This window comes from Lutra lutra, chromosome 6 (assembly GCF_902655055.1).
Source record: "Lutra lutra chromosome 6, mLutLut1.2, whole genome shotgun sequence".
Lineage (NCBI taxonomy): Eukaryota > Metazoa > Chordata > Mammalia > Carnivora > Mustelidae > Lutra > Lutra lutra.
Genome location: NC_062283.1, coordinates 55,256,740 through 55,283,526, shown reverse-complemented (window position 1 = coordinate 55,283,526; position 26,787 = coordinate 55,256,740). Strand labels below are relative to the sequence as shown.

At 43.0% G+C, this 26,787-nt stretch overlaps 1 protein-coding gene and 1 long non-coding RNA gene across 5 annotated transcripts in view; one reads left to right on the top strand and one right to left on the bottom strand.

Annotated features, from left to right (window-relative positions):
- Nucleotides 1-6,728: 6,728 nt before the first annotated feature.
- The window catches only part of TFAP2B (transcription factor AP-2 beta), a 30,325-nt gene continuing 10,266 nt past the window's right edge, over nt 6,729-26,787 (top strand). For 2 of the 4 annotated variants that reach the window (XR_007128263.1, XM_047734794.1), the window contains exons 1-6: nt 6,729-7,143; nt 10,318-10,344; nt 11,575-12,033; nt 16,869-16,929; nt 24,694-24,913; nt 26,579-26,697. Coding sequence is in view for 3 of the 4 variants with exons in the window: in XM_047734794.1 (XP_047590750.1) it covers nt 7,063-7,143; nt 10,318-10,344; nt 11,575-12,033; nt 16,869-16,929; nt 24,694-24,913; nt 26,579-26,697 (967 nt within the window). In the remaining variant the exon portion in view is untranslated. Of the gene's footprint in view, nt 7,144-8,053; nt 8,450-10,317; nt 10,345-11,574; nt 12,034-16,868; nt 16,930-24,693; nt 24,914-26,578; nt 26,698-26,787 lie in introns of those variants that run through there. The other 2 variants (XM_047734796.1, XM_047734795.1) reach the window with 2 other exon arrangements.
- Nucleotides 22,738-24,789, bottom strand: LOC125103036 (uncharacterized). Its single transcript, XR_007128264.1, has 3 exons — nt 23,800-24,789; nt 23,627-23,696; nt 22,738-23,550 (listed from the first exon to the last, which is right to left on the bottom strand). It is a non-coding gene; the product is annotated as an uncharacterized LOC125103036 (long non-coding RNA).

Sequence of the window (26,787 nt, the reverse complement as noted above, 5' to 3'; positions counted from 1 at the left end):
ATGCTATAATCCAGTGTATTGACTGTTCTCCCCAGTGTTTAATACCTGAGCAATACAAAACTCTTCTCCTATTTCATCTTCTGATTCATCAGTTTTTCAAAAAATATTAGAATAAGGGGCACCTGGGTGGCTCAGTGGGTTAAAGCCTCTGCCTTCGGCTCAGGTCATGATCCCAGAGTCCTGGGATCGAGCCCCACATTGGGCTCTCTGCTCAGCAGGGAGCCTGCTTCCTCCTTTCTCTGCCTGCCTCTCCGCCTACTTGTGATTTCTGTCTGTCAAATAAATAAATAAAATCTTTAAAAAAATATATTAGAATAAGACTAAAGACAACTTCCCATGGAAACTATCGAAAAAATGGCCTCAAATTGTTTTTCATTAATCAATCAATCACTTCGGGAGAGAATTATTCAAATAGCTGTAAATCTATGATGGTAACAGTAGATAGAACATACCAAGTGGTTTCCTTAAACTGGAGGCCAAGATACATATTTTATATGTATTATCTCATTTAATCATCATGACAACCCTCATCCAATCATTATTGTTATGTGCAAGTTTCATATAATTAGTAAGTCTCCTACATGGAAATGTATTTCAAATATTCCATACAGGGAAATGGAGGCTGAGGGAGGTTAAGCAATTTTCCTACCATCCAGGAGAGTGAGCGGTAGATCTGGACTTGACACAGGTCTGTCCCACTCCAAAAGCTCATGTCTGTAGTCAAAAAACAAACCCCTTCTATATACCATGGCATCACTCAACTCAGATGGGGGAGCCAATGAGAAATTCTTGACACATCTCTGTGAGCTCCGGATATATTATGTTCCTGATATTCAGTCTACTAAACCTATAGCAAAAGGGAATGGGAATGTATGGAACAATCTGTTCTTCCTGAATCTATGTTGGTTCCTAGGGATTTCCTCTTCCCCTTCCAGAGTACATGGCTAACCACTCTGACAACCTAAACTATCATTTTTCTAGCTAAATAATAGTATGAGTCCCTACCTGTGCTTTTCCCTCTTTCTGAAAAATGGAGTGTTTTCCAGTCTCTATTATTAGCCATTCCTTCCCTTTTGCATGTTTTATCAAAAGGTTATTGACCATAATTTCAAGATCACAACCACAAACTCTTTTAGTACATTAGGATATAATTCTTCTAGACGTAGATGCTTGACCTCCTTCAAAGTGCCAGTTAGGTACTGTTAAGATTACATCCTCTTCCTAGAGCTGTATTCTTATCCTTTCTTTCTTTGCTTTCTTCTCAGATGATACTCCTAAAAACTGTGTGGATGTGTGTGTGTGAGATTAGTATTTATCAAAAGATCAGGGTCAATTCTCTTAAACTCTTCCCTAGAGAGTCCCAGAGAGTTGAGCTTTTGCTGTAATGTGTTCAAAAAAGAATACTTTCATTTTAAACTTTTCTTTAATTCCTATTTGCTGCTTTCATAAATCTCATAAAGTCCATTTCTAAGGAAGAAAATTGGCTATCACCCAGTAAATTTGCTTCATTTTATAGATAAGAAAATTGAGATCTGCAAAGGTCAAAGGACATGCCCATGGTGACATACCTGATAAGTGGAAGAACATCTTATGTTAAGGGAATAAAAAGTCATAAAATGAATATCACTTTCTGTTTTTATCAAAATGCATAAATGTGAATTTTAGCAAGGAGTTCCATGGTAATGTTAATTTCTCCCAAATGTCCCTCGTACTTAAGAGACATTTCAGCCCTGATGTTATACATTGTATGTGTTTATTCATGCTTTAAAGGTTATATTTCTGCTCTACATCTTTCCACGTCTTTATTTGCAAATTTTTACTCACAGATATGTATTGGTCTATTGCTTGCATTTTGAAACCAAATTGTTTAGTGTTCTCACCCTTTGAGATTGCTCCTTCTTAAAGCAATAATATGGAAAATGTCCACAATGATGGAAATACCTGTCTTCCCGCATTAGTCACGCCAGGGAAAGCGCGCACCTCTCACATTTTGTGTATGAAATATCCCTTGGTATTGGGAACAACTGTGCTGTGGCTGTTTGCATCATTTACTCCAACCCCCCATCTTCCATTTCTTAACCTCTTTATCTCCAGAAGATAGAAATTTGAAAATTGTCCCCTGAGCAACTTCATACCCCTGCAATTAAACAGAAAAGTCTAAGGACATCAGAACATCTAAAATATGTAATAAAATTACTACTGCTCCTCAAAAGTCCAAGAGAAAGTAGTTTCTACAGGCACAGAGATTTTCATTCTTACAAGTGATTTCAACTAAATATCACTTTACAAGTTCACAAGTGCCCAACTGTTTGAAGATTGTGGTTAAAATAATAAATGCTATTTCCTTTCCAGTGTTTGTCTCACTCTATATAATCACAAAGAATCAATAGTCACTCTGTATAGTCACAAAGAGATCATTTCATCTTCGTTTAATTTTTGTAAACACTCCTGTGTAATTAGCTCCTCCTATTTTGTTTCCTCAGACCCAGACCAGTGAAACCTACATAGTAGCAAAGTCTTCTATAGCCAAGGATAGGTACTTGAATTGTGTTTTTACACATTTGATAGTAATTTTTCCAAGTCAATGTTAAAAGTATTTGATCAGGAGGCTCCTGGGTAGCTCAGTCAGTTAAGTATCTGCCATTGGTTGAGGTGGGATCAAGCCCCATGGCTGGCTCCCTGCTCAGTGGGGAGTCAACTTCTCCCTCTCTCTCTGCCTGCTGGTCCTCTTGTTTGTGCTCTCTCTCTATCAAATAAATGGATAAAATCTTTATATATATATATATGTATATGTATATACATATATATGTATATCTGATCAAGATTCTTTTAAAAATATGATTACGAGAAAGCTTCAAGATAGAACTGTGTTAGAAAAGAAGAGTCAGGCTTTCACCAATAAAAAGGGCAACTGTCATGTCTTATTAATCAACTTGGTGGAAAATTAATGGTTCTGATGGGTGAAAGGTGGGAGTGGAATCTGCACATGTCAGAGTAAGTCAGTGCTCCCTTTTGCCTTCTCCTTTGCCTGCTTATAAATCCAGAACAAAAACAACTCTGGAAAAACTTAATCCAAAAATGCTATCATCTTAATTTCAGAAGGAAGGGAGGAACGAAGAAAGATAGCATCATGGTGCTGTGAAGAAAGTGCTCAGTACGTGGAAGACCTAAATTGGTATTTCCATCCCACTTTCCAAACAGGAGATCATTTGAGCTCCTGCACCCAGACTGAGGAGGATCAGGGTCTTGACTTGGCACAATAATCCTAATTCTAAGTCTTGGCTTTTTCCATTTTATTATTCCTGTGTTTGTGGATGATAAAAATAAAAATAAAAAGGAAACCTAGGCGTCTCATGTAATGTATAAAAGAAAAGGTAGTCCATCAGGCAGCTGCAAAGGGAGCTCGTTTATGACCTGAAATCATAGGTGCCAAGAGCGGAAGGAAGGAAGTCTGAGAAAATTAGTTAATTCATAATTAGATTTTTAGAAAAAAGGAGACTTGACAGTGTTAACAGTTGATCTTGATTTAATATAATGGTATTTTTCAGGGATGCCTGGGTGGCTCAGTCATTAAGTGTCTGCCTTCAGTTCAGGTCATGATCCCCGGGTCCTGGGATTGAGCCCCACCTTGGGCTCAGCAGGAAGCCTTCTTCTCCCTCTTCCTCTCCTACTCCCTCTGCTTGTGTTCCCTCTTTCACTGTGTCTTTCTGTCAAATAAATAAATAAAATCTTTAAAAAATATATAATGGCATTTTTCAGTAACATTTTTAAATGAAAAGTTATAAGCCTACTCCGAAAACCACCAGCAGAGGGCTCTATCCTAGGTGCTGTGGCCTACGTTTATCAGAAAATACTCCCTCCATTTGAGACTGAGAAAACGAGGGCATTATTAACTCTCCTTTCTGTTCTTGTAAATGGAAATAAATATAAGTGAAAAGGGAAAATAATAATATAACTATCTCGAATGTCTCCAGCAAGCTTTTAACCTAGGCGATTGTGTGCGTGCCCTGAAAAAGAAATATAGGCATAAGGCAGGATGAATGGAAAAATGAAATGATGAAAATGCATATTTTACCCGTTTATCCTCCTTTTCAAACCAGAATTTGTTTCGCCTTTAGGTTTGCTTTGTTTGGCATCTATTAAGTCCTCCCGGGGTTCTTTTCCCACATCATGTGATTATTGGAAGTTAAAGCGAAATGCAGCAGAAAGTGAAGAGCAAAGCAAAGCAGGCTCAAGTGAGGAAAATTTTCTCAGTAGAGACTGAGTTTTTAAGTGAACATTTTAGATCTTGAAACAATCGTTTAAAAATTAGTACATGTAATAAGAACTGAACTTTTAAAACGCTTTTAACGAAAACAGGTTTTCAAGAATGGAACTGAACAGCTAGAAAAAGAAATCAGCGGCCCTGCAGGATTTGCTTGTTTAAAATCCCGACAGAGGGCGCTGTTGCCCGTTCGATGACTGAGCGTCGGCCTCCCAAGGAAAGATTTCTCTTGCAATTTCTAGGATTTTTTTTGAATAATGCCCATGTGGAAAAATTGACGCGGGTTTTAATTATTCTTATGTATTTTTTTGCATATCTCTTTATATATGTGTGTATATTTTTAAATTTATACTCCGTTCTTAATAAAACTAGATTTGGAGTTTTCTTTTTTTTTCCAGTTTTCCTAAAGAATGTATATAAATTTTAACCAAATATTTCAAGATGTTTCTAATCTTAAAAATACCTAATATTAGCAAAAAGTAAAATTACATATGCAAAATTTGAAATTATACATCTACAAGACTATAAAATAGCTATGCTAGTGATATAATTTAAATAGCTTTACATATAAAAGTATCTTCATGGGTTTTTTTCTTGTTTTAAGCTCTAGAGTTTGTTTATTTTAAACTAATCAATGATATATCAGAAAGATTTAAAGGATTTTAGAGGGAAAAAATTAAAAATTTTTCAAATGCTTTTTATTTGGGTTGGAATGATCTTTAGATTTAAAAAGATAATGGAGTTACTGACTTGAAAGGCAAAAGACAATTATTCTCATTAATAAATTTGTGTCCAAAGCATCTGAATTTCCAAGTCTGTAATAATTGTCTTGCAAAATATTGATCTGGGACTGATTTTAATTCTGGAAAAGGTGGGAAGGAATGGTAAAACCCGTTCCAAGTCCCACCACACAATGAAATTAGATAGAATGCTTTCCCATGTCCAAACCAGCTCTGGGGGCAAAGAGGAAATCTTTGCTCATGCTCCCAGTGGGAAATCTCTATAGATTTTGTATGATTTAGGGTGTTAATATTTAAAGTAGGGGAAAAGAAGAAGGAAGGATAACAGGATGGAAGGAAGAAAGAAAGGAGGGAGAGTGAAGGGTAGGAGGGAGGGAGAAAAGGAGAGGCGTACCATGAAAATTACAACTGGAAATGAAGAAAAAAAGGGTTTATTCCTGAAGTTCATTCTAAAGCACATTTTTTGGTGTTCTTATCGTTAAGAAAGCAAATAAAAACCTGCAGAATTGTTCATTCTGCATTATATGAAGCTTCTCCTTGGTTTTTATCGAGTCCACCGCGGTTGTCCGGAGCCCTGTCCTGAAGAGCGTCTGTCCCTGCGCGCACAAGGCGCGCTCAGCAGTCGTGAGATTTACAGACAATCGTCCTTTGCAGATTCACTCTTATCAGGTTTAATAACTTCCACCCCAAATTGTCCCGTCCCTCCTCATTCCCTCCTGTCATTTATTTTCTGCCCCACGGGCAGAGATCCTCCACTGTATTTCCCTTCTGGCTGTGGGAATCCTTCCGTACCCTGAAAGGGAGTAGGAAAATAGAGGGGGTGGGAAAAAGAGGAATGGAGTGAGTATTCACTTCGTGATGAAATTCGGAAACCTTGTGCCTTAAAGGGCACCCATTTGCAAGGTTTGGTTAACTTTGTTATTGTTGTTTATCTGTTCCTTTTTGAAAAAAAAAATACACAATTCACCTAAGGGGGGAAAATACATTCTAAACAAAAACAAAATTCGTACATAGTAAATATCTTCACTATCTCTTTGAAGAACATTCTGCTTAAATCTTCTACAGGTTCAGGTGAACATTTCTTGACTGTCCATGATTAAAAACAACTTAAAAGTTATAGGCAACTGTGCAAATACAATGTCCTATGCCTGTGCAAAGATGGCTTGGAATTAACAGTGTGTGAATGTGTGCATGTGTTGCTCCCAACATCAGAAAAAAAAACCCACTTCATAATATGGAGACTCTAGCCAAGGCACAAGGAATTCGTTGAAAATGCACACAAACAACACTTGAAATGACAAACAAGACAGACTGAGGTGTTCATACAGTATTTAAGTTTCCAAATGTGTAGGGCAAAATGGCCAAAAAATATTAGACATGGTCACCATCATGAGCAGGCTTTTGTTGTTGTTGTCGTTCTACACTGACAGAGGTACAGCTTAAAAAAAAAAAAAAAGTTTGTAGACATCAATACAGAGAGATTGCCCTAAAAAATCCCCAAATCCAGCTTTCAAAATACCCTCCTGCTGAACACACATGAATAGGAGCTTTTGTGTATAAAAATCTCAGAAATGGTCCCGCTTTTAAAATCTACATAGAAAATGGGGGACTCTTGGCCCCCTGGTTTCTCATTATGAATTGTAAAGACTTCAGTCAGTGGCTACAATGATTCATCATTTTCCATCTAGAGGTTTTTAAATCTGTATATTTATATTAATCACAATGAACGACTATCTCTCCTTTAAACGCATGTTCGGAGCCTGCAGACTCTGCGTGACCCAGGGGTGCTTATATAACTCAATGTGGGTGTCTGGGTGTAAATACGTGTTTATGATTTTTATAATATATATGTCTGTGGGTTGCATCTAACTCCTGTGTGTGTAATAATGTTTTTCTCTCTGCTGAGGCTTACTTCTCCAGCCTATTGTTTGAGACAACAGATATAAGTTGCGATGGGAGAGGAGCGTCGGATTTGGTGTGTATCCCCCATTTCCAATTATAGATGGATCATTACAGACAGCGGAGTCCTGAGAAGCCAGACATCTGCTCCTCACATGAATGCACTCACCTCCTAGAGACCAGGCTGCCATCATGCTCTGGAAGCTCGTGGAGAATGTCAAGTACGAAGATATCTATGAGGTGAGCCGACACCCCCGGATGCATCTTAGAGCTTTGCAGATAGAGAATTTGAGCTTCTTGACACCCCAACTGATATATATTTTTCGGCGTTTAGTCGTAGATTTCCGGCCGGTTTTCTCAGCTTTCTCTAACTTTTAGGAAAGGGGCAAGGGGGAGACTTCGCTATTCGGAAAAAGAACTTTAAGGTTGAAATCTGGCTACTTGAAGTTAGGAGATTTCTCTCGCGCGCTCTCTCTTTTTCTTTTATTTTTCTTTCTCTCTTCCTCGCCCCCCCACCCCCACTTTAAGGTTCTGATGGGGAAGGCGATGCTACTGAATGTGGGCAGAGGAAATAGGGACTGATAAAGGCAGAGGCTCTCCTCGTTTTGAGTGTGGGAGAGCATTAGATTTTCAAGCCTCATTCGTAACAGACTCGGGCTTTTAATTTTTATTTTCAATAATATTTCTGAAACCAATAACCAACGGATCCAAGTAGAGGACGGAAAATTAGAAAGAGGGAGGTAGATAGACGGCTAGACGGGTGCAGACAGAGCACAAGCCAAGGAGCCCTAACAGATCTTTTATTTCTGTTTTTATTTTTTCTTGTGTTTTGCTTTCTTGGGGGCCAGTGCGTCCAACCACCCCGCGTCTGGGCATTTTTAACTCAATGTTCTGCCCTTGTTCAGCGCGCCCGGCTCTCCAGCGCTGGATTAGCGCAACTCTCCTCGGGCTGGGGAAGTTGCCCGCCGCTGGGTGGGAGCGTGCCGCCCGGCGGGGCCGTGGCCGAGCACGCCTCTGCCCTTCTCGGTCCCGGGCGCCGACCGCTGCCGCGGCGGGGCAGCTCCGGGGCTCGCGGGCTAGGCGGGCGAGGCGGGCATCCGGGCGGGGCACGCGGCGGAACAGGGAGGGCACGTCGGCGGAGGCCCGCGGAACTTCGCTCGGAGCGGAATGGCCTCGCAGACCCGGACTTAGGTGCCAGGGCAAGAGGGAAGCGAAGGCTGGAAGAGACGTCGAGGGAGGCAGGACAGACAGAAAAGCTTCGAGGACGGGCGCCGCCGAATCCAGGCGGGGGGAGGTCGAAGCTGGCGAGCCGGGCGACGGAGACCGTAAAGCGGAAAAGTTGGAGCGAGGAGGGAGGACGGGAAGCAAAGTCCCGGGCTGGGAGGGCCAGGAGCGCTCGGTCGGCCGTACCCAACGACCGCGGCAGGACGCACAGCGCGCCCCCAAACCAGTGGGGAGAAAATGCGACCCCTCCGCGCCGGGACCACTCCGGAAAGCCCGGCGGGGAGCCGCCTGGCGGATAATGGGCCGCGCACTGCAGCGGCCGGTAAGCTCCGATTGACGCCGCCGGCCCGGTGTCAGCCGGCGGACCCGGGCTCGGAGGCCCGCCGCAGTCTGGCCGCTGCGTCCCGCAGGCAGCCCGCTGCCCCCAGCTCGGCCAGCTTCTAAGTGTGTGTGTGCGTGTGTGCGTGTGTGCGTGTGTGCGTGTGTGTGTGTGAGTGACAGAGATACGGAGACAGAAAGGGAGATTGAGGAGACTCGTCTTTCTGCGGAACGAGGATTAGGGTTTTCCTTTCCTCTTTTGTGGCTGTGTATTGACTGTAACGAAGAGCCGCGCCTCCGCCTGGTGGGGTTTGTTTCGGTTCGGCCTCCTTTTCTTTCTCTAACAGGCGGGATAATGGTAAAGTCGAAGTCGCTAGAAGTATCCTAAAGAATGTAAGCGCCCGAAGTGGGCAGGAGACGGGCGGAGACGGGGGCACGGTGTGTAAATAGCTCGGAATATACATTCAGGGATTTCAGTGGGTTCCCAAAAGTGAGCAGGATGAAACTTGTTCTTAGTTTATGAAAAAGTAAATGGCTAAATGGGGAAGGAGGGAGGGAGAGCAGAAAGGACTGACAGAGGGAGAGAAGAAGAGGGAGGGGTGGAGTGGAAGAGGGGTAGAGACAGGAGAATAAAATGGGAGGGAGGGGTGAAGAGAAGGGGAGAAGACAGAGGAGGGGGAGGGAGAAGAGAGAGGAGAGAGAATATTGCAGGTATCCCTATTTGCCTAAATTTTCTGCTCAGTAATATAGGAGAACCCGCAACCCTGTGGAAGGAACCTTTTTAAGTCAGGAGAAAGGTTGAACTTTAACAGAAATGGCAGTCAGGCCAGTTGAACGGGTTCTTGAAACATCCAAAAAGGTTTTCTGTTGCCCCTGGCTTTGCCTGGAAAGGATAAGTTTAGTGTACTTGAAGATTGATTGCATATATTTTAAACTGAGGTAAAAATCACGGGTCGAATGTGCAGTATAAGGAGGGAAAGTCTACACAAGGGATGAAAAGCCCCCATCTCGCCCCTGTCCTTTAGAAAGTAAGCATAATCTCCAGTATTCAGTACAAGTCTTTAAACGTCACTGTAAACAACCAGGCCCACCGGTTTACCTTCCCTTCCCCTCCAAATGATGAGGCAACGCCTTTTTATTTTGTTTTTTAATCTGCACACAAAGCACCTAGGGCGATCAGTTCTTCCCATTAGGAAAGTCCCTCTCCAGGAACAAGGACACCTACGTTCTGTAGAAGCCCCCAGCGATGCTCTCCCTCACTGCCTTGTCCAAAGGAGCAGGGGCTGCTTTACGCGTGTCCCCGGCTCAGTTAATTGAAGTTCTGCCTCTTTCCTGCTAAACTTTTTCCCCAGTCTGCCTTTGCCAGCCCCCTCGTCTGATTACATCTAGTAATTCTCCACTGAATGAACGTCATTTACAATAGTAGGGGAGCTCTGCGCTCGCTGCTGCTTCACGCTCCATTTGTCCTCCATTCTCCCTTTAAAGTACTCGTGTAATATTAATAGTCATGAATATCAATTATTATGAGGCGGTGTAGGCAAGCAGAGGGAGGAAGGGGCGCCCGAGCAGTCTGAGCCCAGCTTCGGGTGGAAGAGGACTGCATCTGGAGCCCGAAGAGCGGCAGAAGAAAAGAGGCCAAAAAGACAGCAAGAGACTGATGAACAGTTCTGTCTGTGTGTGACAGGCATCGCCAATCTTGTTTGGGGGTGGGGGGGGGGATTTTTTTTTTTTTTTTTTTTTTTTTGATGGCTTGTCCTGGAAACCCCTCAAGCTCGGCTCCTGTGTCCAGCTCGTTTCTCTGCTGGACTCCTTGATTTTTTTTTTTTTTAATCATTGTTTGATTTTGAGCAGTAACCAGGCTTTTTTTTCCAGATGTTAGTCCACACCTATTCATCCATGGTGAGTTTGGATTCACGTTGTACCAGAATTGCATGCTCCCTCCTCTCACTGTCTCTCTGTCTCTCCGTCTCTGTGCGTGTGTCTCACTCTGTCTCTGTCTTCCTTTGAGCGCCTTTGGCTTGGTAATTTAGCACCATAATTGGACGAGGCTGCAGCTGCTTCTCTCTGCATTGTGTGTTCTCCGTCTGAGCTCCATGAGTCAGCTGGGAAGGGGGGAGGCCTCAGAGAAAAACTTTTTATTTGCCATTGCAGTTTGGAAATTTAGGTGACTGTTTCTCCAAAAAGAACCATAGGGACTTTACCAAGGCATTTCCACAGAGGAGAGGGAGAAACTTAAACACTCCTCACACACACACCTCCCCCCTTCTCCTTCCACTTAGTTTGCCACTCCAAATAGACCCAACAGTAAGTTGTCTGGGTTTTTCTTGTTTTTCCCTTCCCAACCCCAGGTCCTTCATTTTCACACCCTGGAGTCTAATAGCATTAAATACAGAAAAGCAACCTTAGAAACAACTCCTCAGGACCACAATTCAACTTAATTTAACGTGGGCTCAGGATAGGATTTCAAATGAGAGTCATTCCAATCAAATACTATTTAAATTATTTAATTCCTTGAGGGGAGGGAGGGGTGACTGGGAACTCAGAGCAGGCAGATTCCTCAGAGCTCCTGGAATTATCAGGTCCTGTGGGGAGCTCTTTGGTCAGCCGGCTGGGTTGCCAGGGAGGGCAGAAGTTGGTTTTGAACCGGAGGAGCAGCACAGCAAAAGTATGGAGTTTCATTTGTTATGCTTTGGACCTCTGAAAGAGTTAGAAAAAAATAGTTTAAAATACCCAGAAGAGGAAATGAATGCTCTGTATAAGGCTACTGTATTTTTAACCAAGGAATTTAGAATCTCTCCCCATACACAGTTACTTTACCCTCACTCCTTTTGCCCGCTTTACACTCCCAACACAAGGCTCAGATGTTGGTTAAGTGGGTGGTGATTCTCCCCATTTTTTCCCCCAAAGCCTGGCATTTGGAATTGCTGAAATCATGTGCCCTCTGAGTCAACTTGGGAGTATAAGTTTCAGACTCTTGCTTTCCCTGTCCTGGGAAGAATATACAGAAGCCGGGCTTCTCCATTAGTCGCTTGTATTTTTTTTTTCTTTCTCTCTCTCTCTCTTTCTCTCTCCCTCTTTCTGTCTCTCTCTGTCACTCTGTTTCTCTCTCTCTCTTCTCTCCGCTCCCAGGACCGGCACGATGGCGTCCCGAGCCACAGCTCCAGGCTCTCCCAGCTGGGCTCGGTATCCCAAGGACCTTACTCCAGCGCCCCGCCGCTGTCCCACACCCCGTCGTCAGACTTCCAGCCGCCCTACTTCCCGCCTCCCTACCAACCGCTTCCCTACCACCAGAGCCAGGATCCCTACTCCCACGTCAACGACCCCTACTCCCTGAACCCACTGCACCAGCCCCAGCAGCATCCCTGGGGACAACGGCAGCGGCAAGAAGTGGGTTCGGAAGCCGGCTCTCTCCTGCCCCAGCCTCGGGCAGCCTTGCCCCAGCTCTCGGGCCTCGACCCCCGGAGGGACTACCACTCGGTCCGCCGGCCAGACGTGCTGCTGCATTCGGCGCACCACGGCCTGGACGCGGGCATGGGTGACAGCCTCTCGCTGCACGGCCTCGGCCATCCCGGAATGGAAGACGTCCAGGTAACCACAAACAAACAAATGAAAAGGATAATAAATAAATAAATAGCGAATGCCCCTGGGAGATGGGAGGGGTGGGGGAGGGGCAGCTCCGTGTCTTCTGGGGGAGGTAGCTTCCCTCTTTAGAAGAGGAATAGCTGGACACCACATATATAACTGTTTCTGTGTTGTACTGGTATGGCCCTGTAGTGGCGATTTCTGGAGGTCCGATTATGAAAGCTGGAACCACTTGAAATGAAATCACGAAGGAAAAAAATATTTGTGTGTGTGTTGGTAGTTTAGCATCATTAGAGTTAAGGTTAGATGTTTTTCGTCTTGCCTTAGCTACTTCCTAGTCCCTTGTACTTTGTGCCACACAGCTGGGTATCCTTCCCAACCAATTCCCCATGCATGTGCCTTAGTGGGCCTGGCCTCCTGACAAGGCAGGTGACAGACTGGGCTGCCTAGAGTCTGGAGCTTAAGCAGAGAGGCACAGGATCCTCTCGGGCTCCAGAGGTTCCTGCTTGATGTTAAGCATGACAAAGCACATGGGAAGAAAAACATGTGCTATGATTGTCCAAACTGGGTCCTATTTTGAATGTCTCATAAACTGCTGAGCCCTTTTTCAAGATAACTGAGTTCCAGAGTCATCTCCTGAGAAATGGAATAATTGTGGGGAGAGACCCAGAAAGCCATAATTTTGCTTGGGAGTCCAAGAGGACACATACCATTTTGGAGATTGTTTTCACCTTTTGATCCATTAAATGACTGTGGAGCAATATTCTTCACATCCCTCCTCAGTCCTCCCCCTCCGTTAATATTCTCCTCTCCCCAAAGCCACTCTCCCAGTTAAAGAGGCATCACGTGTTTGTTTCTTAAAACAAAAGGCTCAAAACACTCCCCCCACCCACTCCCTAACCCATCTGCAACCTACACAATGGAGCCTGATTTGGTTGAGAATACTTGGTTAAACTAAACAAAGAAACATCAAAGAAAAGATTTCTAAAAACTGTCTGGGTGATTCTGAGCAGGTCTCCCTTTGCTCCCTAATTTAAATAGTCTGCAGAAAAGATAAATATGGTTGAGAGGTATTTGACACTTTCGTCTCATTGGCATAGTTGTGTATATTATGCATCATTTTAGACATACCTCTAAAGCAAAGAAAAATGAAATGGGGAAGAAAAAAGAGTACTTGAGTCCTTTTTTACCTTACTTGAAAAAGAATGTATTTCGAAGAGTTAAAATATGGCGACAGCATCAAATGCGGCCTGTGTGCAGTTAATGATGGTTTATTGTTTTAGAAGAAATTCAGTTATTTATTATTTCCAAAAATGATGGAATCACCTGATTTGTGGTTGGATTTGCCCGTAGTAATAAGAACGATAGTTCTCTTGGTTTAATCAAGCTTTATTATCCCTGTCTGGAGGGATTGCTCTTTTTGGAATACCATACAAGAAAAATATTTAATAGCTTTTTAAAAAATGTACTGGGGTAATGTGTGTGTTTTGGGGTGTAAGTTCTTAAATTAACCTTACTGGGTGCGCTCAAAGTGCCAGTTAATGAAAGTGGATCAACTCATCACCAGTGCTGTTGGCAATGCCAACACACTAGCTGCGTCACCATCACCCCGCAGCCGAGTGACTTAGTCAACTGAACCCAGGAATTGTCCTAAAAGAGGGAATATATTTCTTTAGTTTTAGTTTAGGTTTAGATTAAAGAGGGGTTTTGAGTGTTTGGCCAAATGCAAAGGACGAGAGAACAAGAGCAGTTCAGTGTGTGTTGGGGAGAACAGCCTTGTCCAGGCGTCGCGCGGCAGGCTGAGTTGTTGCGTCAGAACTCGGACAGCGAGGTGCAGAGAGCCGCGAGGAGAGAAGGCGCAGGCCCCGGCCCACGCGTGCTCCCCACCCACACACCTCTGCCTGGTTCCTCCCGCAGAAGCTTCGTAGCTGCTCCTCTGGCGAGGTGGGGTGGCTCGCCGGACTTTATCTGGACGACCCTCAGTGCAGGGGGTCGGGGGGAGACACCCCACGCCTGTCCCAGGCAGCAGGGACGATCTCTGCTTCCGCGGATATGACAGGCCTTCCGAGGCCCGGGTGTGCTTGACGTGACACGGGACAGGTGACGAAGAAAGGGTAGAAGATGTACCTAGGACCAGAGCCCCGAATGCAGAGGCTGTGCCCCATCTGCTCCATCTTGGAAGATCCACTTCCGAATTAGGGATCTGGAGCGCACCGGGGCAAGGTGGGGGGAGCTGAAGTTACAAGAGTCTGTGGGGATCTCGCCGTTTCCTGCAGCAACGGTTTGGGTTGGCTGCGCCCGACCAGTCTTTTAAGAAGGGACCAGAGAGTGCCTCGGCCTGGACCTCAGTCACTGTTCGATCTCAAGAACCTGTTCTGTGTTCCGGATCCACCACCCCCTCGGCCCCCCCAACCCCGGCCCCCAGCGGCAGACCAGACAGATCCCCAGGGAGCTGCTGGGCCAATGGGCTTCCTAGCGAGGGGTACTCACCCGGCTGAGGCTTGGTGTGGGGGTGTGTTGGGTGACCCGGACACACACGCAGAGGGCCACCGCCCCGACCGTGAGAGAAGAGAAGGACGGGAGTTAATTAACCAAATGCTTCTAATATTTTTTAAACGAAACTATAAAACCCTGTCAATTTCTATTTCAATTTACTCGCAGGGGCTATTAAACTAGCAAATCGCTGTTTGGGTTCTGGGTATGCTACATTTCACCCATTGTGTGTACGTATGTTGGGGGGCGCAGTGTTAAAAACTCAGAAAAACAGCATCAGAGAGAAAGATGGAGTGAGATGACACCTAGTTTGGAGTTGAGTTGTCGTGAACACCTCTTCTTTCCAGTCTTTGCTCTCTAACCTCTCTCACCTCTACTACCCCTGAGTATAAACATATCAGGATGTTGTCAAATCTACCACACACACTCTCTCTCTCTCTCTCTCTCTCAAACACACTCTAGTGTCTTAAAGCAACCCCTGGTATCACTTTTAACTAAAGAAGTCTAGTAATTACGAGTCTGAGTTGTTTTTCTGCGCTTCCGCATGCAGTCCTAATTAAATCTTTACGATCCTCCCTGTGACGATTAAGCGCCAGCATGCTGCGTGAATATCCTGTACAAAAACCCAGCAGGCGGCCGTAATTAGATAGAAAATCAGACAAGAGCCTTCTCATTAACTACCACAACTACCCCACGTCGCTGATGAGGCGTATATACATATTTACGTATCGATGTGAGGGTGAGGTGTGGGGGAGCCTGGGTCCTGGCCTCTCAGATCCCTGGCCAGCCCGCCCCCAGACACAGGCGATTATTTTTGTCTTGAGTGGATACCTCACATTGTAGACACATGAGCATAGCAAGGTGTGAATCGTGTGTGTGTGTGTGTGTGTGTGTGTGTGTGTGTGTGGGGCAGGGTCTCCTGAGGAGTTTCAAACAAGTTATATGAAGTATTTTTTAAGGAAGTTTTTACTATTTCTTAATATGTACATGGCATGTTGCAACATGGAAAACGGTTCTTACAGAGAATAACAATTTTCCTCACCTTTCCGACAACTGAAGAGTGATTATTAAAAACGAAAAGAAACAAATTAACATGCTCCCTTCGCGATTAGATCATCTCATTTCTAATGTGCTGCTTGTTTGGGGTAGACAGTCTCCTCCTTGTGATGAACACACACCCTGTCTGGGGATGCAGCGTGAGTGGGTGGAAGGTGCTGTGAAAACATAGCCTCACTCTCAAGCCCTTTGCCTTTTACTTCCCTGTAGAGCGGGTGACAAACTGATCCAAACTTAGGTTTCTAAGAATCAGGGAAAGCAGCAGTACCTTTTAGAAAGACCTAGTATTTATTTTTCTTTGGGAAATGGAGGAGGGAGTACAATACTTTTGGATGCTCTGGGATACACAGCCAGAACTCTGTTCTTGTGCATCCTGACAGTAAGAAACTCATTCCAAAAAAAAAAAAAAAAAAAAAAAAAGAAAGAAAGAAAAGAAAAGAAAAGAAAAAGAAAGAAAAGAAACTCATTCTAACAGGTATTTCCCATCAGAAGTGCTGCCAACAACCAGGGTTGAAACTTCCCTTTTTTAGGATAAGACTGTGGCACAGAAGATAAATGCTCTTTGCCATTACCTAGGTGCTGCCTGGGAGGATCTGAGTCTCTGTATCTGTGTGTCTGTAGTTACTTCCCTCCTAACAGGTGTGTTTCTTGCTGGGAAGTAGCAGCAGCAGGATGGGGGTGGGGAACAAATTGTGCAGGTTCCTCTCAGGGATTATCATGCAGCATGAAATTCATAGCACACAAGGACGTGTATGGACTGCATGGGTGTGCGGTCCTGCCAGCTTGCAAACGTGTTCCTATGTGTTGCTGTTTGCATTCCATTCCAAATTGCTCAGACTTTAATTAAAATCCCATAATGTAAACTATTATGTATTTGTAAAATGACTCTAGGGTTAAGATGTGCTGGGATAGAATTGAAAACAGAAATTATTCTTACTAATATTGGTGAAAATCTTTCAGCTATTGCCAAATTTTCACAATTCATAAGAGCAAATAATATAAAATTTTATATGTCTGTGTAACATCTATGTTTAATATAATAACTAAACCAATACTGCATCCCAGATGTCTCTCACAGTTTCCTTTTTCCTCTGCTTCCATTGGAAGAATTTATAATTTGGGTGAATTTCATTTCCATGTTGATTTGGAGGTAATAATGATAATAATAAAACCTCCCTTTGTGAATTAATATAAATGGAAATAACAGAAACTCCAGTTTGGAATGACATGATTTATGTGTGCAATTCTTTAATATCCAGTCAATTTGAATAGTGATGTTTTTATATTCACAGTCAGTTGAAGATGCCAATAACAGCGGCATGAATCTATTGGACCAGTCTGTCATAAAAAAAGGTATGGATTATCCCTCCCAAAAGCAAGCAAAGTTTTCCTGTGCAGTCATGTCTTTATGAGTTTTCACTTTGGGGGATTTAGTTATTTTAGAAGACAGAAATGTTTGTTCACAGTCATAGGACAGGGGCTGTCCAGATGAAAAAGGCATGTCCGGAAGAAGGAAATTTGGGGGTGGGGGCAACCAAAGGCAGAAGCCCAGATAAGACACAGAGGGACAGAGACTATTGGTATTTTTCTCGGGGTACATTTGGTAGCAATTCTAGATGTATCTTAAATAACTGAACTACCATCATGTATGAAACTGACTAGGAAACACTGCTTTCAAAAATGTGCTATAATTATTTCATTGATAACTGGAATTTGCTAGGCTAAACCCAAAGTTGTTGAGATAGTTCCTCTTCTTGCTTTTGTATTTGGTGTGTGTGTGTGTGTGTGGTAATTCTGTTTCCAGTTCCCTGTGTTTTAGAAGTTGTCTCTTATTATGTTTTAAAAAATTGTGCCAAATGTGTTGTTAAATATGCACATCCTAAGACGTTGAGACAGCCTATGCCCATTCCTAAATCTTTCTACATATGCATTCATGATTTAGTGTGACTGTGGAATCACCCCATACTGTTAAAGGGCATGTGATATTAACAAATGTTTGCAGTCTCTTGTACAGCTGTAAGCAAAATAATTAACTAATTAAACTAATTAAATGTAATTACAATAACTCATTTCGGGCGTATTGCAGCTGCTTAATTTTTCCCCCTCTCTTCTGACAGTCACTGAGAGAATGCCTGGCGATTAGTGTGGCTGCCGAAAGGCCCGAAAGTCACTCACATGCCACTATTTAGGACCCTGAATGTGTAAACAGTGCAATCTTTAATTATCACAAGAACTGGTATTTGGAGATAAAATTTTAACTACTGTAACCCTTGCTTATCGATTCTAGAAAAAGGCCCGTCCTTATATTTGGTGTCAACAATCTCTAGCTTCAGTCATTTATGATTAATTTGAGCCACATAACACTCACAAAAATAATTGAAGAAAAAGTGCTTTGGAAAGTAACCCAAAGTCAAGCTGTTACAGTAGGAGCGCTGTGAAGTCAGAATTCCAAATAGGGTTAGGTATTCTAAATTATCTTCTTTTATACAGACAGAAAAAGTGGCTTTAAGAGGTGGAGGATGGGAGAGGGGGAGCTGTACTTGGAATAATGCCATTTGGCTTTGGAATGTAATATCCTGAAGAAGAAATAGTAAGATTTGGGGCAAAACTATTTATTTTAAGTGTTGCTCCAAACATCCCTCCCTCTCTGCTTTAGATAGTATCATTTCATTTTTTATTTTATTTATTATTATTATTATTATTTTAGATAGTATCACTCCAGTTTTTAATGCCAGCTTTTGGGTTTGCTCAGACACCCAGTCTTGGTGCTTAGATTTGCAACTGTGCTGACAGCTCACTTTCACCATTTCCTCTGGGGTCCTTCTCTTTTGGTTAATTGCTGGTTGATGAGGGTGAGTAGGGGAGGGTGGGGAGGCACTTCTCCATTGGCTTTTTTGTTTCAGCTTCCCCTCCCTTTTCATGGAAGACTTGAACCCCTTATCTCGGGGTTCTGTATCCTAGAAACAACATTTGGGCTGTCAGTGGGGCATGCCCAACAGATGACCAATCAGAAATGTTATTAATAGGCAGGCCAATAAAAATATTTGGAACTTAGCTTGCTTAACAAAACGGAGCTGAAAATGTTCTTAGATGTGGGATGCTTGGGTTTCAGGGCTTGTAAATGTTTGTCAGCAAAATGTGATTATCTATGTAGAAGGGTATCTCCGGTAATAAGAAAAGGAGAATATTGACTGAAGTTGCTGGTTCTATTTTGAAAACATGGAGTACTTTTTCTGGCTCTGAAAGCCTTTTTAAAAAAGACTTTGTGCAGCTTTAAACAACTAAGTGGCATCCCAGTCACTTTGTTGAGTTAGAGGGCAAGGTATGAATATGAAGTGTTAGGCTAACTCCATTATTTAATATTTCAGGTATTTGCTTTATTACATGAAGAAAAGATCCAAATATATGTTTATATTTAGAGAGGCATAGGTAAAATAGGAATAAGTGGTTGATTTACTGTTCTAGATAACTATGAACCACTTAAGGGTATGGATTCACTTGCTCCTTCCTGGCCCTCTGGTCTCTCATCTTTGTCCCCTCCCCTCGCCTTTAAGGGATCTCTCCCAGAGATTAATTTCATAAAAAAGGAGGTAAGAAAGTTTCTGAACTAAATTTTCTTAATTTCAACAACTCAAGGGACTTGGTTACTTTATGTTCTACTGGGCTTTTAGAGCGATTTTTTTTTTTTTAAAATTATGTTTTGTAGAGAGATTTTTAAAAGTCTGCCTCGTTAATAAAAGTGCAGCCACTGATCCAGGTTCGGATGTCTCTGCCATTATGTATACTGAAGCCAGAAGACTTGGACATAAAGGATATATATCTTTATGTCTCTCACTCTAATTATTGAAGGGCTCCCTCCTAAAATTTAACCAGTCCAATTTTTCACCCGTGTTGATATCACCCTATAGATTATAAGCTAGCTCTCTTGTTATGTTTGCTATCTGGGCTTAGCTGACATTTCTGAAGTAATTTAGTTAAGAGGAAATGAGTTGTTCCCAGTAGAGAGAGCAAACGAGTGGAGTGAAGGTAGCCAGCGTGATAAATGGCTCTTTCATTTGAAGATCTCCAGAGCTCGTTTACGGCTAATTTTCTGTATTGGCCCCCTTTGAGCTATTAATGCAATTGGCAGGGACCGTGGCCCCTCTCCTCTTAGCTGCCCCATTAGAGCTCCCATTAAGATGCCGAGTCTCAACTCCAAGGCAGGAGTGGAGGGAGTAATGAAAGGTACTTTTTAAACTCTCCTAATCTAAACCGGCAGAGGGTGGTTAATACGATTTGAAGGGGGCTGGTCAATGAGCAATCAATAAAGTAATAATGAGAAGGATTCGGTACATTAACAGTCTAAAAATCCAACGAGACATTAAAAAATCATTCTTAACTCTCAGTTCCATTAAGATTAGGAATCTGGGCTGGGGAGGGGGCAGGTTAGTGCCCAACTGATACAAATAAATGATCACTGCCACCATCCTATAGCTTAAATTTAAAAAAGGCTCACCTAGGCTTTAAGAAAAAGTTTTCGGTGCAATTAGAGGCTAATATGCAATCGGTTTGACACCTTAGAGAGCAGAAAATATGCTGGGATTTCTTGGAAAGGCTTGCATGGCTGGAATCCAAGGTTCAAATGTGACTGTGGGACATTTTGATTGGTCTTAGGGATATCCTGTTTGGTTAGTTTCAGTTCAACCTCAGTTCTCTCCCATTTTTTTCCCGTTAGTTCTGGCCCCTTCCCCATATAAACACTTTGGTTAGTGTGGATTTTCTTTGGGGTGGGGGAGGGGTTATGAAGAAATTGCCAATTTCATTACAATGTTAGGATTCTTCCTTCTGACCTAGAAGGTAAAAAGCACCAAGAGTGTGTCAGAGCCTCTGAAAAGGTATGAGTTTCCCCTCAAAGGAAGAGGTTCGCATTTCCAGGGCTGACTTGGATCCCAACAGGTATTTATTCAACTGGAGATTCTAAGATACATTCCAGCCACCCAGGGAGTGAGTAATCAGAGTTCACAGAATTTCAAAGTTGGAAAGGTTAGTCACTCTTCTCCAAATCCCACCCCACTCCACTCCCAGTGAAAAAACTGAGACAGAGAGAAGATAAATGACTTTCTCAAGGTCCCACACACAGAGTAAGTGATGGGACCCAATTCAGTTTCTAGACTCTTAGACTTTGTCCCTAGAGGGATGTTAACCCTGGATGTTTGTAGTTCTTTATATTCCAGCTTTCTTTGTAAGAATCCTTTTATTTTTCTTTCCAGGAATTTGGTGCTCACATTTTTTTTTTAAAGATTTTATTTATTTATTTGACAGAGAGAAATCACAAGTAGGCAGAGAGGCAGGCAGAGAGAGAGGAGGAAGCAGGCTCCCTGCTGAGCAGAAAGCCCGATGTGGGGCTCGAACCCAGGACCCGGGATCATGACCTGAGCCGAAGGCAGCGGCTTAACCCACTGAGCCACCCAGGCGCCCCGGTGCTCACATTTATAGATGTGCTATATATCCATGTGAAATAACATTTAGCCCTCAGGTAGATTAGAAACAATGCAAGTATAAAGGAAGGGGATGTTCTGCTAGTGAGAAGTAATTATTTCAAGCAATGTTCAAACTCTTGGTAGCTTCCTGGTGTAGCAGACATATTTAAGTCTGAGTATCTTTCAGGGGGGACTTATCCTTGAATCTATTAAATGGGTTCATTTCTTCCCTTCCTCGCCACCAGCAAATCAGAGCCATAGGGGGTCTGTTTGCAATCAAATACAAAGATATCAAGGCTCCAATTTCATACTTAAGCTTAAAGAATACAGATTAAGTGCTAGTCTATTAACCATTTGGCTCTCTGTAGTCCACTAATGAATAATACTTTCTCTAATCAGTCTTTCTTTTTCTCTCTTAAATAAAATTCCAGTCACTATAATGAAACATTGATCAGTTTTAAACCTTTCTTCTTCTCCCCAATATAATGCAAGAAAAAAAAAGAGGGGAGCAGGTTTTGTGGATGTGACATCCAGGAGTTGGTCATAATATGCAATGGAGAACCAAACGGGGGGGAAAAAAAACCACCGGTTTTAATATATGCACAGAAAATTGTAAACATGTAAAGAACTGAAAGCTTCACGCTGAGTTTTGCTATGCTCCATTTCCTTACCATTTCCTGCTGTTGCTTTAAACCTATCTTAGTCATCTCTGGGTTCCATGAGCAGGAACAGTGTGCTCATAATTACTAACAAATCAACCGGGCCCTGTTGCTTTCTGGGTTTATTGATAAGCTGGAGGAAAGCAGAAGGGAAAAGACAAAGAGAATAAAATATGGGGTTAATCAGCTGAGCTAAGCAGGTGTGAGAGTGGAAGGGAAGGTAGATAATAGTGCTAGGGATTTTAAGGAAAGTTAGGACAAGAAATGGGTAGGATCTATTCTACCTAGACCTAGTCTAGGGTCTAGGTTTAAGGCCAGAGTAGGAGAGGGTTAGAACCTAAAGATGAGAGGGTAGAGGGTAGGAACATGATTTATACTTAAATTAAGAAAATGGAAATATAACCTGAAGCATGTCTGCTCCAATAGTTTGCCTCTTTGGGGGGAAAACAACAACAACAAAAGAACAGTGGTGTGCTGACAGAAGCTAACTGGATTTGTGATATTTAAGTGATAATGCATTTGTGAAAGGTACAGCCCACAGGAGGGAACAATATACATTCCCCATAGGAAATGGCTCTTGTCAGGTAAATCAGGCAATTAACAATAGTGAAATTAGAGGGCAGGTTATAAAGTGTCTCTAAAGGCCTGGCTCTTCAAGAGATTTGACAACTGGGACTCTCAGAAGCAGATAAATTACAAACCTAAAGAGATATTTTGTTGTCCAATATGGGAAATTGGAACTGAACTTAACTATGTTCAGCTTAGCGAGGTTCTTTATTGTTAAAATATTCTTTCTAAAAAATATTTAATAGTATTAAATACTAAATATAAAAACATTGCTGAGTGTCAAAGGTAGATTTTTGTGCAGTTTATTTCTATAGTTCTTACCATGTTAAAATTACAAAAGGCCATCATCTGTATTTTGGGGAAAAGTTTCTCCAAGATTATCTGATGTTAATTCCTATGATCATAAATTATTTGCTTAGAGTTTTTGAATATGAATCTGAAAGATGAAAATTGAGAGTATTGCAAAGAATAAGACGGATCAAAACAGATGTAGATGTTGTGTAAGAGAATTAAATAACAGGGTGTTCCCACCCAAATCACTCACTTTTAAATAACTTTAACTCCATATTTTACTCAAATTTAATTAATACTTGCACTTGGACTTTTCATTGGCTCACTCTCAAATGGGAAGCAGCTTCACTGATAAGAATATGATGAGGGGAATCAGAAAGAAGCAAGCACCCTCTGTTGCGCCCCACCACCATCACAGCTGTGCAGAAGATCCACTCTGTTACCTAACATCATTCACCTGCCCTGAGACAAGGCTTTGGACTCTGTAGACAGATCCAGATATACCAAAATGTGTACTAAGGAGTAGCAAAAGGGAATGGTCCAGAACCCCCATCCATTCTCCTAGGAAAATCCTTTTCCACAAGATGTTTCTAAAGGGCCAAATGCAATTCCTAATAAATAAGAAATTTGGGACCTACCTGGCTTTCAGCAGTTTCTAGACAATCATGGAGGTCTGAATGACAGAATCTGTAGTAGAGAGAATAAGTTGTCACAAAAATACTCAGTGTTGGTTATTCTGTTCTATACAAGGGAGGTTGTGCAACTTGTTTGATATATAGTATTCTAGGCTCGAGATGGTGGAAAGAGCTTATCTTTCCCCTACCAGGATTATAGGATGAGACATTGTGTTTATTAAAGAGAAGGAATGGAAACCTTTTTCATGCCAGATGCATGTTCAACAAATACTGTTTGAAGATTTGGGAGCTTCATATCCCACTGGAAGTAGCTAAGGTGTGAGGCAAGTCAGGAAAAGTCATCTGCCCTGTGGCTTCTAGAACCTGCAGAAAGAAAATGGGCTTCAGCTGTGTAGAACTCCGAGGGAGTAAGATGGCCAGCAAGAACTGGGACATTGACCATTCATTATTCCTCATTCCCAGCCTTCTGGTTCTACTGAGCTCCGCCTCTTCCTGAGGTACAGATGACACTGAAACACAATTAAACAGATATACAGGCTGGAGAAACTGAATGAGCCTGGGTAGCAGTGGCAACCAGCTGTCAACTCTTATTAACTTCTGCATAAAACATACCTTGAGTGCGGTTTGTTATCAATTACTTGCCGAAATGAAACAACTGGGGCAAGGCAAGACCTCCGCTCACATGAATTAGAGTGATTGGTTGATTGATCAGGGCACCTGTTGTAAATCATAACTGCTCCAATCACCAGCCGGCGCTTTAGTTAATTTGTAAACAAAATTCATGTCACTGTGGAATTGCTTTCACTGGAGAGGAGCATTTGGGTTCACTTCTAAATGAATGTATTGTTATGATGTAGAGAAAAATGAGATCCACTTTGGAGCAATGAGCATCTCCTTTGAGCCCAAGCATAATGGTATTACTTGGCTGTTCTTGAGCACAGTGTCTCTGATAGGGCCCACTCTCCTGTGCTCTCCAGTGATGACCACATAAATGGGTCCAATAGGAAAGGAGGGAGGGGTTCCCATAAAGAACACTGATATTACCATTTTATATCATTTATAGTATAATCACTTTCAGACTTCAGCACCAAATGTGGTTATTAGCTTTAGGAGACCGTTGAGAAATCTGAGATTCAGAAAGGTTCACTGAGATGTCTCAGGTCACAAGCTAGCACACGATGAAACAGGATTCGCCGGGTTTCGCAGCACAATCCAAACTCTAGGCCGTGAGTTTTCTTGATTTATATAGTGAGCGGGACTATGGCAAGCGACACGCATAGGTCTACACACATGGGGTAAGTTTCCAGAGGAGTGATGGCTTTTCCATTTGTTTGTACACAGTGCTCTGAACGCACGGCAGCCCTACTGGAACAAACACTTCCTCCTCCAGCTTTCCACTTGTCGCCTGTCCTGTGGCCTCGCCCCTGCGCACGACACATTCTATCAGCCGGTCACCACGATCGAAACCCGGTCACCTTTATGGCATTTTTTTTTTTTTCTCTCTAGTTCCTGTTCCTCCCAAATCTGTGACTTCTCTGATGATGAATAAAGATGGCTTCCTGGGAGGCATGTCCGTCAACACCGGCGAGGTATTTTGCTCGGTCCCCGGCCGTCTGTCTCTGCTCAGTTCAACTTCAAAGTACAAAGTAACTGTGGGGGAAGTTCAGAGACGGCTTTCGCCCCCCGAATGCCTCAACGCGTCTCTCCTCGGCGGCGTCCTCAGAAGGTAAAACCCCCAAACCGGTTATTACCGGGTGAAGGAAGAGGGCTCTCCCGGAAACCAGCAGATAGCCGGACGCAGTTGCCTAGCAACCGGGCGTCCAGCGCGCGGCTCCCGCGCTGAGCGTGCAGAGAACCACGGCCGCCACGTGCTGGGGGCCCGCGCGCGCGCAGACGCCGCCGCCCTGGGACCCACGCGCCGCAAGCACGCGCCGCTCGTTCTCCCGCTGTTGTCAGTGCTGGGAACCTCCCTCTCTCCCTGCCCTGTGCCTGGCGCCTGGCTCTTTTTCTCCCCGGGACACTTGGAGGGCATTCTGTAGCATGAGTGAGACTCAGAACCTACACACACTTATCTAAAACAGACGTTTCATGGAGTAACCTACTTTGTACCAGTAATGTACTGTAATATTGCTCTGTTTTGTTTTAAAATATGGTTGGCAGCCGACTAAATTGGTCACTGCCCACCAAGGCATTGTTCCCTGCAGTTTGAAAAATTCCATGCTAGACTCGCGACCTCCTGTCTTCAGTAAGAACACCACCAATAATAACAATGAAATAGGAATAGTTATTTCTTGGGGGCATTCAAGTGCTCCTTAATATGGGAAGAAGACATTCCATAGACTCCTTTGGGAAAATGCGGGAAGAGATGGCTTTTATCTTCAGATTTACAGCCTTCCCCCGGAATTTCTGCCTGTGCCTGGTCGAAGGGCAATTTGGTACTGTCTCTAATATGAAGGTAACACTGTAGGAGATGAACTTTTCAAGTTAGCCTCTTTGGGGAGTTGAAAGTCCCTTTCTTTCCTGAAAGTGGCTGTGTGAACAGTACCACAAGAGAGGTCAGAGTAACTGGTTTTTTTTCTTGTATTTTTGCCCAGAATTTAACACATAGAGGGAGAATTTGGGGAGGAAGTAAATGTGTGACTCATGGATTTTTCTCACTTTGAATCCTCTTGCTCTGCTCTCCTGAAGTGAGCCCTTTGAGCCCCATTGTGTCGAAGTTTCTTTCAATCACCCCTGGGCATTGAGCGTGTGTGTATAAAACTTGCTATGAGATTAAGTGAGATAATCAATATACAGTGCTTATCGCATAACTAAATTCCCTAAAGTGTTAGTTTAACAGTTACTGTGATTACCATCATCATATTGGTTTCATGTTTCAGTCTTCCTTCCCCTTTTAACACAACTCCCATTTTATATCGACTCTTGACCCCTTCCTTCCTGGAAAACCCCACCTGTTTCAGCTAGTTAGTGCCTTCTCTCTGAACCACCCAGTTCTTTCCCTCTTTTCAGCAAGGTTGTGCTTGCCCAGTTTATGTTCACCTAACTGGCTCCATTACAAGGAAAGAGCTTGTGTGTTGCCTATGCAACTTCTACCTTTTCTGGACCCACAACCTAAACCCTGATTATTCCCATCTGGTATCATTTTTTTTTTTTTTCCTCACGAGATTAAAAAAAAAAAAAAAAACGACTCAATTTTTTTTTTATGCTCTGTATTGCAGAAATTAAGCAAACCTCAGCAAACTATCAGCAAATAACCAAAAGGAAAGGGGGAAAATGTGCTAACCTCGAGTTAAAACCTCTTCAAGCTCCACTGGGCTTTAGATTGCTAAATCTAAACTTTGTTTCAGGAACACTCTGAGGTTAATCAGAATGTTAATTCTTGCAATTTCAGAGCCAAATCGAAAAATGGGGGGAGATCTTTGCGAGAAAGGCTAGAAAAAATCGGTTTGAATTTACCCGCGGGCAGGCGCAAAGCAGCAAATGTCACGTTACTCACCTCCCTGGTGGAAGGTAAGCAAGACGTGTGGCCATTTCACGAAGTGGCTGAGTTTAACTGTTGGCTGAAGGCTGACATTTTACACATTTCATGATTAACTGGAA